The sequence below is a fragment of the Populus nigra genome, chromosome 15 (genome assembly GCF_951802175.1).
Source record: "Populus nigra chromosome 15, ddPopNigr1.1, whole genome shotgun sequence".
Lineage (NCBI taxonomy): Eukaryota > Viridiplantae > Streptophyta > Magnoliopsida > Malpighiales > Salicaceae > Populus > Populus nigra.
In genome coordinates, this window is record NC_084866.1 from 342,407 (window position 1) to 358,084 (window position 15,678).

Below are 15,678 nucleotides of genomic sequence, written 5' to 3' on the forward strand. Positions count from 1 at the left end.
AATGATCTGGAAAGCTAACATAATGGCCTATAAATATGTCTCTAATAGCCATCTCCAGAGGAGGCTTCTAAAAGGGTCGAATTGCTGTCCAAAGTTAGAGTCAGATTTGTGTCCGAATTTTTACTGAAATTGTGTTGTGTTCTTCTTTATAGATTTCGGTTCTTTAGCTTGTAAAACTCATTATTTCAGTTTGATTCAAGTCATTTTATGTTTATTAAAGTGTTATTATATATAATCATGGTTGGCTAATCTTCTTCTTGGATCCAAATCAAGGATGATGGTGGTTGAGGTGAGTTCTTTAAGATATGAATGAATCTTAATGTCTATCTTTTCATTTTCTTCATGAATGTTTATTATTGCAAAGAAATTTTAGAAATCATTTAGGTAATGTTATAATCTTGAATTTTTATGCACAAACCTTAGTTTTGGTATAGAGATTGCTTGGTTCAATGTCTTACTTAATATGAAAATACTTGTTCATTCTTAAGCAATAATCAATCTTCGTCTTTTTAAACTTCATTGTAATATCTTCCGATCTAATATCACCATCGTTGATATTAGGTTGAGTTATCTTATATATGTTGAAGGAATCACCAATACATCACCATTAAAATTGATTTGGACCAAGACTTACTTTTTCTTGTCATTTAAAATCTATTTACACTTTTTCATCTTTGAAAACAAATCCATCAATCATTTTCAACCAAGTTATTGTTAATTTAATTTCTCTTGAGTTTTGTTTTGTTACCTAGCTTAATTTCCAGATCTAGCTCTCTGTGGATATGACCTCGATCTTACCGAGTTAATTGCTACATCGCACACTCGTGCACTTGCGAGTTAAAACAAGCCGAACATAAAAAGCGGTCAAGCATGCGACATGAAGCATCATCAAATTATAAGCTCCCCTTTGCATCCTTTTTTTATTTCTCCTCATTTCTCAACCAATCAATTACTCCCTATATTGCACATTCCCAAATTTATAATCCTTTTATTTCAATTTTATCCTCTCTCAATCATTCCTTAGTTCTGAATAATATGGCTGATGCTCTTGTTTCCGTAGTCTTGGAGCGGCTGAGCTCGATCGTTAGTGAGAAGGTGGGACAAAAAGTGAGGCTCTTTGTTGGTGTCAAGAATGAGGTTGAAAAGCTCACCAGCAGTTTCCGAGCCATCCAAGCTGTGTTTGCCGATGCAGAGGAAAGACAGTTGAAGGATCAGTTCGTCAAGCATTGGTTAGATCAACTCAAAGACGTATCTTACGACATGGATGATGTTTTGGATGAGTGGGACACTGCAATTGCAAAATTGCAAAGCAAGAATACAAGGAAGGTATGCTCTTTCATGATCTTCTCTTGCTTTCATTTTAGAGAAGTTGGTTTGCGTCATCGTGTTGCTTATAAGATAAAAGAGCTGAATGAAAGAATAGATGACATTGTGGTTGAGAAAAATAGGTTCCACTTCAAATTATTGGAAGCGGGAATTAAGCAGCTTGAACATCATGAAACCGCTTCTGTTATAGATGTAAAAGAGGTTAAAGGTAGAGAAAAGGATAAAGTCAGGGTTATAAAAACGTTGTTGAGTGAGAGTAGTCAAGGACCAGCCCTCCGTACAATCTCTCTAGTAGGGATGGGAGGGATAGGAAAGACAACCCTTGCTAAGCTAGTTTTTAATGATCATGTGGTGAAGACCCATTTTAATAGGAGAATATGGGTTTGTGTATCAGATCCCTTTGATGAGACAAGGATTGCCAAGGAAATCCTTGAAGCTCGTATAAGGTCCACCCAAAATTTAAAAAAATTAGAGACTTTGCTGGAAAAAATACAACAATCATTTAGGGAAAATAAATTCTTGCTTGTCCTTGATGATGTGTGGAATGAAGATTCCACAAAGTGGGAGCAACTAAGAAACTCCCTCAAGTGTGGTTTGCCTGGAAGTAGGATTCTGGTGACCACACGTAATAGGAATGTTGCGAAGTGCATGGGCTCCTCACCCACTGACATTTTAGAACTAGGACTTCTCCCTCCTGAGGAATGCTGGTCATTGTTCAGTGAATTCTCATATTTTGAAAAGACCGATAGAGAGTGATAATTTAGAAGATATTGGTAGACAAATTGCAGTAAAGTGTGAAGGCCTGCCTCTTGCTGCAAAGACTCTAGGAAGTCTTTTGCGCTTCAAAAGAAGCAGAGCAGAGTGGGAAAGTGTCTTGCACAGCCATGTCTGGGAGATAAAAGAAGCTGAAAGCAATCTTTTGGCTCCTTTATGGTTGAGCTACCATGACTTGCCCTCTGAAGTGAGACGGTGTTTCTCATATTGTGCAGTCTTTCCAAAAGACTTCACATTTTACAGAGGTGATTTGATCAAACTGTGGATGGCACAAGGTTTCCTTGGGTAAACACAGAATAAAGAGATGGAAGTAATGGGTCGTGAGTGCTTCGAAGCTTTAGCGGCACGCTCTTTCTTTCAAGATTTTAAGAAAGAAGAGGGTGATGATAGCATTTATGCATGTAAGATGCATGACATGGTGCATGATTTTGCACAATTTTTGACAAAAAATGAAAGTTTTAATGTAGAGATTGATGGTGCGGCAGAGTCAAAGATAGACTCTTTTTCTAGAGATGCCCGACACTCCATGGTAGTGTTAAGAAAATATAAAACCTACTCATTTCCTGAAACCATCCATAGTTTGAAAAAGCTTCGCAGCCTGATTGTTGATGGTTATCCTTCATCGATGAATGCAACCTTACCTAACTTGATCGCTAATTTGAGTTGTCTGAGAACATTGAGGTTGTCAAGATGTGGAATAGAAGAAGTCCCATCCAACATAGGAAAGTTGATACACCTGAGGCATGTTGACTTGTCTGGTAATCTAATTCGGGAGTTACCTGAAGAGATGTGTGAATTGTATAATATGCTAACTTTAGATGTCTCGGATTGTGAGAAACTTGAAAGGCTACCTGATAACATGGAAAAATTAGTCAAATTAAGACATCTCAGTGTTGGTAGATGGTTTGTAAAGATGAGAGGAGTTGAGGGGTTAAGTTCTCTTCGGGAATTAGATGAGTTCCATGTGAGTGGTAGTGGTGAAGTGTCTAATTTTGGAGATTTGAGAAACTTGAACCACCTTCAAGGATCTCTGAAGATAAGATGGTTAGGAGATGTGAAAGATCCAGACGAGGTTAAGAAAGCATTACTTAAGAGTAAGGAACACCTCACTTGTTTACGTTTATGGTTTGAATCGAGGATAGACAAGGGGACAATTCACGACGATGAAGTCCTTGAAGTCTTAGAACCACCTCCAAACTTAGAATTTTTGGAGATACGTTATTACCGAGGAATCGACCCAGTGTTTTCTAGTTGTATTAATAAACTAAGGGTTGTTGAACTCTCTGAGTGGAGGAAGATTGAGAATCTGCCTCATTTGGGGAAGTTGCCATCTCTTGAAGAATTAACTATAAGTTGGATGGAATGCGTGAAAAAGATGGGTGATGAATTTTTGGGATTAGAAGTGGATCGTGAGGATGATGAGGATAGTGAGATTAGTATTGGAGAAATGACATCACCATCACCGTCAAATATTACTACTGCATTCCCCAAGTTGAAAGGTCTTACCTTTTCGGATATGAGAAAGTGGGAAGAGTGGGAAGGAGGAGAAGGAGGGAGGTGGAGAAGAGGAAATGAATATAAAACAAACATCTTCATTTCAATCATAATGCCATCTCTTCGTTCCTTGCTAATTTTGAAGTGCCCAAAATTGAAAGCACTTCCGGATTACGTGCTTCAGTCAACAACTATAGAGAAACTGCTAATAAAATCTAGCTCAATTCTAGAAGAACAATTCAAAGCAGGAGGAGAGGGCTGGCCCAACGACTCTCATATCCCAAGCATCACAATTATTTAAGGAGGGAGGTAATATCTCCTATTTATTAAATCTGACTTCACATTATTTATTAATAGAGAAATGTTGCTTAGTTAGTTTTAGCACTTTCTACTTAATTCTTCTACTTAATTTATCCTTTTAACTGGCACTTTTAGGAACTTCCTAATTCACACCGTTTAATAAGAGAGCAACAATAAATAATTGGTTGCATGTAACTTCTATGTACAACTCTTTTATTTATTTATTTATTTATTTATTTATTATTTTGGGTGTTCCTATTAGTGTGGTTTTACTGTATAATTAATTTAATAAAAGCAGCTTTGAAGAATTAAAATGAATAATAACTTCGATGAATTAAGAGTGTATATGATCCATCAATTTCTGAATTCATCTATATAATCATCTTTCTTGAATGCCATGCAGCCGCCCAACAACAAGGGGAAAAGAAATATTCCCGGCGCTCAAATCCATCGGAGGAGGAGGAGGAGATGTGTATATATCCTTTAATTAATTAATTAATTATATTGTTTCTGACTTTGCTTTTTATTTTTTTTTACTTGTTGTTGTTGCCCTCTCTCTGTTTCTTATAATAGTTTGATTATTATCTGTACATTAAAACAAAATTGTTGCCTTAGCATATAAATTAATAAAAGTGTTTCCGTTATTGTCCCGTGGTTTTTCCCCTCATTTTGAGAGGGTTTTCCACGTAAAATTATCGTCTCTTCTCTCTCTCTTTTAATTTTTTCCTTTCTTGTTCTGTTGTTCCTTACAGTAAACATGACTTTCAACAGCATTTTCTTCAATATTTTCTCAAAAAATGTTGTTGTCAATTTTATATTTTCTTCATTTCATTTTGATTTTTTATTTTAAAAATCATAAAAGATTTAAAAACAAGTAGATGGGATGAAGAGTTTGATGAGGGAATTTGTTTTTGGTAGAAAACATACCATTAAATTAACTATAATCAACGATGATCTAAGAATTATTTAATTATTTTTATGTTATAAATTTATTTATCTTTTATAAACTAAGAGTATTAAATTATAATTAATTTGCAACAAAACAAAATCCCAAGCAAGATTGTTAAAATCGCAAGTTAACTCGTAATTAAAATCATAAGATTTTACGAGTTAACATGTATCTAACGTACATGTTAATTGGACTAAAAACTTGAAACCAGTAAAATCGGACTTAACTGGTGCAAAATCGATAAACTCGGTCTGATTTTATAAGTTTACTAAATTTATGATATGAACCAAGCCAGGTCCAAATTTGACCTTAAAATGACTGCTGATTAGTTTTGCGATATTGAACATATCTTTCAAACTTTATATTGGATAAAGCTGAAATTTTACAGGAAAATATTAGATACATGAAAATATATTGTGGCAAATTTTCAGGACAAATAGAGTTAACAAACATAATATTTCAGATGGTCAAATTTAGTAAATTAATATTGTCAAATATGTCAAACAATACCTTCGTGTACTATTTGGGACATATTTAAAGTTACCGGTGGAATTTTGCTTCGATTAAAGTTAGGATAAAACTATACATCTGAAACTTTCCAACTATATATCGTAGACTCAATAATTCATCCAAATGAGAGAGAACGACATGTTTGAAATCAAGACTCAAATTTGCCAAGAATATAAAAGAAATAAAGATTCAGGCTATATGGAGAAATTTTAACATGAAAATATTTTTTATTATTTAATTTTAAATAATTATTTTTAATTTGAATTTTTTCTAGCGCAGTAGACATTGTGTAGGAGTTTATTTCATTATTGAATTGTGTTAATTAATTACTAATTTAAACTTATTAGCTTGCAATCCAAAATGGGTCTATCAAAATTTATTGTGACGGAAACAACTAAGTTGTCAGTAGGTTTATATGTGTTTCCTATCTTTTTAGTGATCCCTTGTATTGAAAAATTTTGTTCTGAAATTTTTTATTACTCCATGTCATTAATTTATTAATTCATACTATCTATTTCTCTTATTTTATTTAGATTATTTATTGATTATAATATTATTAATTTATTTTATTAGATTTTAATATAATTTAATTTTTTAATTAAAATTATCAATATATAATTAATTAAAAATAATTACTTATAATTTTATGATTCAAATTTATATTATATTTATTTTATATAATGCCAAAAAAAAAATTATTAACAACCTTCATCATCCCAAGCATATTGAATTTTTTTGGACGGGAAGGAGACCCATGGAACCTGATATATATCGTGTCCAAACCCTGCTGGCACCTCCTTCCACGTGGTACAATCTTATCCTTTCAACCCCGATCACCCCACCAAACCCAATCACAGATCGTCCCTTGACAAAAAGCGCGGGAAAACGAAAAAAAGCCAAAAAAATAAAGATATAAAAAAAATAAAAAATCCGACACGCGAACCATTTCACGGCTCTCCACGCAGGGTGAGAAGGAAGCCGAGCTCGTCCGGACTCTCATTTCGTTCTCGTTTTTCCTTTCTTCCTATGGCGCCTAGAAAGAAGGCTGAAGAGACGAAATCGACGTCGTCGGAGAAGCCAGCGACTAGGAGGTCGGCTCGGATGACTCGGAGCACAGCTAAGCGATTCAATGCGAAGCTGACTGAGTTACCGACCGAGTCGGGAAAGAAGAGAAAGCAAGAGAAAGCAACAGAGAGTAAGAAGAAGAAGGTGAAGACTCATGTGAAAGAAGAAGCGGAAACTAAGACTTCGTCTTCCTCGGAGGCTGAGGTGGAAGGTAAAGCAGAGGAAGTTAAAGAAGAAGAACCGGAGGCCGACGAGGACGGAACGAAAGAAGAAGATGCGAAGGAAGAGAGTCCCGCTGGTGATGCAGTTACTAAGACTATTGTGATTGAACATTGGTGAGTTTTTCTATTTTTTTTTAGGTTTTGTTTGGTTTGTGAGAAAGTAGAGGAAAACACTAAACTGGCGAAAAAGTGAATAGTCTTTTATTTAATTAAGCGAGTGTTTTCTTATCTAATTTCTTAAAAAATTATTTGAGTGTTTTTTTGGTTTTGGGAGAAATAATAGTGGAGTTAGAGTCTTAGGTACTTGGTTTCTGATTTATTTTTCTTCTTGGTTGATGAGAAAATGGAAGAAGGTAGAGGAAACTGCGTTGAGATTTCAAGCCCTGGGTTGGTTTTTTTTTTTTTTGTGCGTGTTTGTAATTGATTTAAAAGTGTGAACTGTAAATTAGGCTTAGAAAAGTGGTTTTTTCAGTCTTGAGAGGATTGGGGATTTTTGTTTCTAGCGTTAGTTGAATTCGTGATTGAGTATTTTACTCTAATCAATTTTGACTCTCTTTCCCTGATTGTGTTTGGTTTCAAAGAAAATAGAGGTGTAATGAAAGAGGGTTGATAGAGTAGTTTTTCAATAAACTTGGGGGTGGGTTTATTTTGAGTAAGCGAAATTAGATTAATAACTTTTTGTTTTTGTTTTGGTCAATTTTGATGTCTGTCTTCAATTTTTCTTGTCTTTTTGGGGTTTGGAGAAATAAGAAATAGTATTATTGTTTCTAATTAGAAAGTCTGTTTGGCTGCCCAGAAATTGGTTGAAAGGAAAGGTAACGGTTAGTGTCCCATCCCAGGAAATTAATTGGAAATGCTGTTTTGTTTTTTAAAATTAATCTGGTTGTTTTCTAGGGAAAATGGAGTAGTCCTCTTAAGGTTTTAGTTTCTGGTTCTTGCTGTGCTTGATAGGAATATAGAAGCATTGTTTGTATCTAATCGGATCTTTTTTGGCCGGGATCTGTTTCCTTTGGTGTTTAGGAAGGAGAGTTGAAATCTGCTCTGTTTTTAGGCGGTGTTTGTTTTTGTGCGCCAACCCTGTTTTTGAAAAATTTTGAATTTTTGTTTTACTTTATTTTTTGTGTTTTTGGATCGTTTTGATAGACTGATGTAAAAAATGAATTTTAAAAAATAAATAAAAATATTATTTTGATGCATTCACTTTAAAAAACAACTACTACCACTACCACTATATCAAACACTATCTTAAACTTTGATTCGACTTACATATCTTGGCTTGAGGTTATTTGATCTTTTAATTTTTTTTCCTGTTAGAACCTGTAGCAGTGAAGTTGAGTATTTTCACTTCATGTGTCGGATTTTAAAGAAGGTTGAGGAACTTGATAGAGATAAAAACTTATTTATTTGTTTATTTAGTTAGTTTGGAATGGTTTGAACTTCAAAATATAGAATGATGATTTTGTTCAGCATTATTTAGTTTTTCTAGTGAGTAATCTTGCATTTTAAATTACCAATATGAAAACATCTACTTGATGGCTGAGGTGTATTTTCATAGTAAAGTTCTGTTGCATAGGGCATTAAGTGTCATTATGATTCAAGGAATTATTGCATAAGTGTTTATTCATGTTTTTTTTTTTTGGGCAATATGCCCCTAGCTAAGTTCCTCGTGCTAAAAAATGAGGCTTCTATCATATGATGCATTTTCTAATCCATATGTTGATTCTTGCAGCAAACAGTGCAATGCATTCAAGACAAGAGCTATTCAGGTGAAAGATGGTCTGTTGAGTGCCTTTCCTGATATCTCCGTGTTACTCAATCCTGAAAAGGTACTTTTTCTGGGCGATCTAACTTCTTTACACAGCTATTAGTTGAATCTAGCCTTGAGCTTCTTTTTTGTTTGCCATAGACATTGAGTTAAATGATGTTTTTGATAATCTAATGCTTTGTGTACATTGGTAAATTTCTTCTTTAGTGCCCTTCTCATGGACACCCAATCTCATACACTGAGGGAAATGGCATAACGCAGCTATTTTTAAATTTTGCAGTGGGAGCTTTTCAATAATCCAAAGTGTTCTGCATTTGGCTCAATTACTTATTTTTTTACTTCTGTAATTGATGCGTATTCATCTGGGTAAAAAAGCACATTCGTGTCCAGTTTTAAAAATCTGTTGTATCATGACCTTTTCAACAATCTAATGCTTTGTGTACTTGGATGAGTATCTGGTACAGTGCTCTTGTTGTCAGAACTTCTTTATGCGCGTGAAAGGGCAGATTTGTGGCTAGTTGCTGTGATTTCTTTTATTGAGGGCTTTTACTTGTTGCATTATGTATAGGGTCATATTTTGAGCATTGTCATATTTTGGAATGCTATGTATTATTTGAAATTGCAGTGAAAATCAAAGATTTACAAGCTTGGGTCATGTGTAACCTTGATTCAATTATGAATTGACGATGTGGTTATGTCACAATGGTATTATCTCGGATGTTTATGCTGTTTATTGCATACATTAGACATTTCAACATTGTTTCTTGTGAATCCAAACTCTACAGTTCTTTACGTGCAAAATATGGGCACAAAAAGAAAGAAAGAAAGAAAGAAATGGAGATTGACGTTGATATTTTTTATGATATTAAACCGAAACCTCGATGCATGCATATGCCAAGCTGTTTATCATTATTTTGATTGTCATGGTCAAAGTTTTGTCCTTTTCCTGGTGTTAACCAAGTAATTGCTGTTGAAGTCAACTGATAAGGTCTTTGATAACACATAGCATAGGGACAACAAGTTTTCTTTGCAGAAGGATTATCTGCCATCTTACTGGCATATTGTTTGGTGTTTTAACTTCTCCTTTACTTGCATATTTTCTGTTTAATTGATGTTTCTCTCCAACTCTCAACAGCCTAGAAGGGGATGCTTTGAAATACGGGAAGAAGGTGGGGAAACATTCATCAGTCTTCAGGTAAAATTCACACCTGAAGTATCTATTGATAGTCTCTTTAGTTCATCAATTTGTATGGCTGATGCATTTTTTTTTTTTAATTTTGTTTCATTCTCTTAAAACCTTTAGGAATGGTTAATTTTATCATGCCCGCAGAGTTTCCTTATTTAACAAAGATCAGTACTCAATGATTTCTGGTAAAAACTTGTGAGTTCAATTTTAAAAAATGAGATAGCTTTTTAAAATATGAGATAGCTTGAATAATTGTTTTATCTGAGATGTCATGAACTAATGATTTTCTTCAAAACCTTCATCTTTGTACCTTAAAAGGCTTAAACAAGTCCAAGTCTAATGCACCATTTTCTGTGGGTCTAAAAAAGAGCGAGTGGTGGTTAAATCAACAATTCCGCATGGCGCATGCAATAGCCCTTCTTCTGTCAGTGAGGGGTAAAAATTCGCATTAGTAAAACGCCATTTTATATGATGTTTATTTTGTAATCTTGGACGAAAACTAGGTCTTTGGTGAAATTGTACATAATTTACAGATATGTTAGCTCTTGGGACTTGGCTCAGTTTGTAAAAGATTCTTGATTTGAATCTAGCTATTCAAGAAGAATTTAAGTAAATGTTTGAATTAACAAGATCAGACAGGGTCCCTTCCCATATTTATTTAAAAAAATTATCTGACATACTTTGCTAAAGTAGCCTTTGCTGGTGCTTGAAATTGTTTCATTTTTGCTCCACCTGTCATCTATTGCAGAACATGAAAAGACCGTTTCCACCTTTGAAGGCACTTGACATGGACCAAGTCATCTCGGATATAATTGACAGGGTCAGAAGGTCAACCAATGCATCTGGATGAATCTGGTTGAATTACAAGAGTCCTTTTTTGGGGGGGTTTCATCGAAAGTTAACCAAGTTAATCTGGTTCAATGGTCAAAACCTTAAAAGAGCACTGATCGTAGGTGTGGATTAATGATTATGCATTTCCTAATTATTCTTCTGATTCTGTTAAGGTGAGCCTTACAGCCATTTTGGATATTCTTGACAAGCTCATATGATGAGCCTGTGCGGACAAGCGGATTCATGTTTGTGTATTTGAAATGTTTTTACCACAGCTAATGAATTCAGGAAAGTGGTTCTTCGGATCGATGCTTGATCATTGTCTTGATTATGGAGCTTGATTTTACAATTTCTTTTTATCGATTTGGTTTTCTGATTTTCATCAGAATGTTCAAGTAAGATTGTTAACCAAATACACTCCAGATCATTTATTTCTGTCAAATTGCTGTGAAATCTTGGCAGCAATAAGGCCCGACTGCCCTCCTCAGGCAGGATACTTGACGCTTTAGCTACAGCACTGCAAGGGTTGATAACTTGATATGCACACACAGCATCCAGTATCCATCGTAAAAAAGGTGAAGAAAAAAATTGTGCTTGATGAAAAATCAAGGCATGTTCATAAAGCATGTAAAAAATTTGAATTTGCAATCTATAAGTATAAATCAGACTAAACTTGTATGCCCCCATTAGGCCTCCAACTTCATTTCAAATTGAGGTGATTGGAGGGGGATGTAATCAAATGTAGCACAAAAGACATTGATTCTTGTGCTAACTTCCATGCTATCCAGTTTCGGTTTTCTCCATTCTTTTACCTAGTTTTTCTTCTGCCTTGTTCTATTGCTTGCCTTTTAAAAACCCATCATGCAGGCCAACAATCCTATCACCACGACAGCACCACCAGCATGCTTTTGTGAAGAAGCAGCTTCAGCAGTTGTTTCATCTGCCATTGGTGCATCAGCCAATGGAGAGGCTGTGGGTACATCAGCTACTGGTCCATCAGCAGCCACTGGCCCCTCGGTCGGTGATTCAGTTAGAGTGGATGGTTCCACCTTGGATGGTGCAGGAGCCTTGGAAGGAGATTTGGCAGTTGGAGCTGGTGCCTTCTTGGGAACGGCAGCAGGTGGTGGTGGAGGAGCATTGTTCTCAATTCCTGGAGCCTCAATAGGTTCGCTGACTTGGATCACCGAAATGTTATAAGGCTGTGCGTATACGGGTTTCACAAGTGATGCGACGAGAGGAGCACCTTTCACTGCTGAACCGAATTTGATTCCCTCAGCAGTTCTGCTAATATTCAAGAAACCTTGTCGATCATCTGCAGCGCCACTAGCTTGGTACAAGGTGGTGACGATAGTGCTGGCCTTTTTAAGTTTTGAAAGCTTTATTTGATCATAGTAATCAAGAATTACATGCGCACTCAAGATCCTCTTGGCAATGTCCAAGGGTCTTCCATTGAGCCCACCAATCGAGCTATTATCGAGAGCAAGCACAGTGATGGTTTCTCGGCTGCTCATTTCCTTGGCGAGCCCGCTTTGGGTTAGGAGATCATTGAAGCTAACAAACTCAGGGTATTGTGCAAGGATCTTGGTGATGTTGAAGGCCGTGGAGGTTGAGGAGATTAAGCACAAGATTGCAATGAAGAGGAGGGAAGAGACCTTGGAATCCATCTTCGTGAAAAGATGCTGCCAAACCCTTCTTCCTTATTATTATTATTGTTGTTATCTCTTCTGTTGGAATTCGAAGCAGATAATGCTGAGACCTTTATAGGCATGTTGAGATGTTGACCAGAAACAAGATGCTGACCAATTGATGGCTGAGAATGAATTTCTCTTACAGATCAGGATATATGAGGTTTCCAATTTGCATGTCATCAATCATGATGTGTTGTTTGGTTGGGCTATAACAATGGAACGTGATTTTAGAGAGTTGTTGATTATTAGAAATGCTTTCATGGACTAAATTTAGAGCTTTCTATTTGAGTTTTGTTAGGATTGCACTGTAAATACCTAACCTTCCATCTAATTAATCTAACCCTTGTTCCCAATCTTGTCCTATTTTCTAACAAATTTTACTATTAATTTTACAATGATAGACATTTTATTTTGATATTGATACTATCTAGAATGATGTATAATTATTTGTATTTTATATCAGATAAACTTCAATAATTTTTTAACCTTATTCTTAACTTATTCTTAACTTGGGCTGAATTTCAAATTAAATTAGGTGTAAGTTAACTCAATGTAACTTGACATTGAAACCTAATCAAAACTCAATTAATTTTTTTTAAAAAAAATCTTTTAAAATTAACTAGAATTAACCTTTCAAGTCTATAACCCGAGTAAGACGAGGTATAATAAGTTTAATGTTGACAATAATGCCATGAGATTTCTAAGCCATTGAAAGCAATGAAAGTTTTTCGGTGTTCATGCTCAAATTATTTCCTAATTAAGGGGATGTCATGAGATGAACAAAAGAGAAGCAAATTATTGAACAGACATGGAATGGGGCAAAATTTAATCCTATCAAAATTGGTTATGAGCTCATTTTGGGCTATTTTTGGTCAAACAAAGTGTTGGGCTTGGAGAATTGGGTAGGGAAATCAAACCCATATATGAACAGGCCATTTTGTAGATTAGGAATTCAAAGTCCACAAACTTCAGTTTCAAAGAAGCCTAAGGGTGTTTTTTAGCATCGGTGATGATGATGAATTGACAATATCTATAATAATAACAAGAATAGGAATAATCCCGCATTAGGGAGGCTTTAGTCGGTTACTTAACATAAGTTTTTATATTAGATTTATAATGAAATTTAAATTTATAATACTAATTAAACATTAACACATATATGAGAAATAATTTTAAACTCTTAAAAATTCTTGTGTATATATATGAATAATCTATTTTTCTTATGGTCTATAATCATTATTACTATCCTTAGTAGTTAATTTCAATAAATTTGAGTGTTCGTACTTATTTAAAATTGATATGTTTTTATTATTTAAAAACATAATTATACCAAAGTGAATCAATGAAGGTTTGAGGTAAAAGATCGTATTTGATTGATAGCTGTTATAAATTATGATTGTGTATTGTCTAGAACATATAGATATTAATTTTAAAGAGAAAAGGGGATCGAATATGATATAGATGGACAATATCATTTACTTTATAATCATTGAGTAGATGTTCAGCACTGATATGAATATATGATTTTTATAATCAATATTTAGTGGAGATACTTTTCCAAGCTTTCATGACCTTCTAATACACGTAAATTTAGGATCGCTCTCAAAATTAATCATTAAAAAACAAAACCATTTCAAAAGATATGTTTAATAAAATCTAGTAAGTTAAAAGGAATAAATACCCATCTCATTGCACACCGTATTTATTCTTCTTGGATGAATGAATGGGAATATGGCTGTACCAAATAAAGATTGCTCTAATAATATTTAACAAAGTAATTAAGAATTAATCAATCCCAATGTAATTCTTGTTCCCTCTCCTTTCAACTTTTCCAATATTCCCCTGAGAGCTAGAGATTTCTTCACGGTACTTCCTGCTAATTCGAGTTATACCTCATCTAATAGCCTTTAACTTTGGTACTATTCTCTCTTAATCTTGCTTTACGTGACTAATATGTTAATAAGTGCCCAAAATGTTAGCAAGCACATATGCTGTCTTCTCTTAATATATTGCTTGTTGCTCTTCCATAGAATTCTGTGGAACTCTTTGATGGTTTTTGTGCACAGGTAATTGGATCGCTCTCTAGGAAAGGGAGAAGAAAAGGTAAGGGCTAATACATGTTGTCTTCCATAAGATTGCTTAACTATAGTTTAATTAAGTAATTAAGTCAATGATAATCCTTGGGTTGTCGGGTATTTATGCCTCGAAGGGCCAATTTCCTTACAAAACCTTTATGTTTTTACTAAATAATTGTGTGTGATTAGGTACATATCCCTTCAAGGGTCCCCAAACCCTCCCCCCTTTTGCTCTCTCAACATTCTCTGTGATGAGATCATAGCCGCCAAGCACATCTTCATCGTTATTTGTAAACATAAAGATGGAGTTTCAAACTCGAGATTTTTTATAAATAAAAAATAGAATGTTAATGTCAATTAACTTTAAGGACCGTTATCTTTTTTTTTTAATTATATTCTATTAGTGTTAACATAAGAGAAAAATATAAGAAAAATAAAGATGTATTTAATTAAAGAAATAGAAAGATAATAAATATGTTTATGAAATAATTTTGAAATAAATTTTCTGTACATTCAAAACAGGAAATACTGCTGTCTTTTACATTCCAAGATAATAATCAAATATTATAAAAAAAATAACTCTAAATAACCATTTTAACTTTCATTAAAAAAATAAAATCAGATCAGTTTTTACACATAGATTACTTATATAAAAACAATTACATTAAACAATTTATGCAGCAATGGACATCATGGCCGTATGAAATAGCCAATCTACAGATCCCATTGGATAAAATTAGTTTGAAAATTAAACACAAAAATTTCAAATTATTAGGTTTAGATGATCAGCATGGCATATACATATCAAAGTGACAGTACTTACCCTTTTCTTTTGATTCTCAATGGGAATTGGATAAAAACAAAGCCTATTGATAAGGATCATGAAAGTGGTAAAATTGTCCCACCCAGCCATCCAAATTCCCTTTGTAGCTAGAAAGTAAGGATTAAAAGGAGGTTGAAATATGGGTTGAAGCACGAGGATACAAAAAAAAAAAAAAAAAAAAAGAAGAGGAAAATCTTGACGATATGATTTTGTCGTCCTCCAAAATTCTAGCAAATTCATGAGCAGACAAATAAATGATTAGGATTTGACATGGATACGACAAAACGATGTATCTTGCTGCAAACTAAGCACCTTCCTTTACACATGTTTTCCTGTTCCTTATTCCATGCAGCTTATTTTTTCTGGTTTTGTCTCTCTCCTATGCCTGCCCCAGCGTGTATGTCACCGGCCCTGTGTATTCCCTTTTTATCCAGTTTTGATTTTTATAGTATCTTTAGGTGATATTTTTTATGATTTTTATATATGTCATTTTTTAATGAGATTAAGTCTTTGTATTTGAATTTAATTTAAACCATTTAAATATGAACTGATATGATATGTATATGGATAAATTAATTTTCACTCTACATGGTGTCCTTAGATTAGCATACGAAATCATGTTTCTCTCCTACACATATTCTGATAAATTAAAATAGTGTTTAATTGTTTTT

The 15,678-nt window shown here is 34.1% G+C and overlaps 3 protein-coding genes across 4 annotated transcripts; 2 read left to right on the forward strand and 1 right to left on the reverse strand.

The window, feature by feature from the left end:
• Positions 1–920: 920 nt before the first annotated feature.
• On the forward strand, positions 921–3,895 carry LOC133674629 (putative disease resistance protein RGA3). Its single transcript, XM_062095842.1, has 3 exons — positions 921–2,029; positions 2,115–2,287; positions 2,396–3,895. Exons 1-3 carry the CDS (start codon positions 1,036–1,038, stop codon positions 3,893–3,895), a joined length of 2,667 nt encoding a protein of 888 aa, XP_061951826.1. The 5' UTR covers positions 921–1,035.
• A 2,314-nt stretch (positions 3,896–6,209) lies between these two features.
• LOC133674101 (uncharacterized) lies at positions 6,210–10,728 on the forward strand. Of its 2 annotated transcripts, XR_009835119.1 has the most exons (5): positions 6,210–6,753; positions 8,369–8,465; positions 9,540–9,599; positions 10,339–10,594; positions 10,697–10,728. XR_009835119.1 is itself a non-coding variant. In XM_062095086.1 (4 exons), the coding sequence occupies exons 1-4, from the start codon at positions 6,380–6,382 to the stop codon at positions 10,438–10,440; spliced, it is 633 nt and encodes a 210-aa protein (XP_061951070.1). In that variant the 5' UTR covers positions 6,210–6,379; the 3' UTR covers positions 10,441–10,728. The 2 variants fall into 2 exon arrangements, 1 of the variants encoding a protein (XP_061951070.1); XM_062095086.1 differs by having other exon boundaries at positions 10,339–10,728.
• A 233-nt stretch (positions 10,729–10,961) lies between these two features.
• LOC133674099 (fasciclin-like arabinogalactan protein 3) lies at positions 10,962–12,126 on the reverse strand. The gene has a single exon (XM_062095085.1). The coding sequence runs from the start codon at positions 12,083–12,085 to the stop codon at positions 11,270–11,272; it is 816 nt and encodes a 271-aa protein (XP_061951069.1). The 5' UTR covers positions 12,086–12,126; the 3' UTR covers positions 10,962–11,269.
• Positions 12,127–15,678: the final 3,552 nt, after the last annotated feature.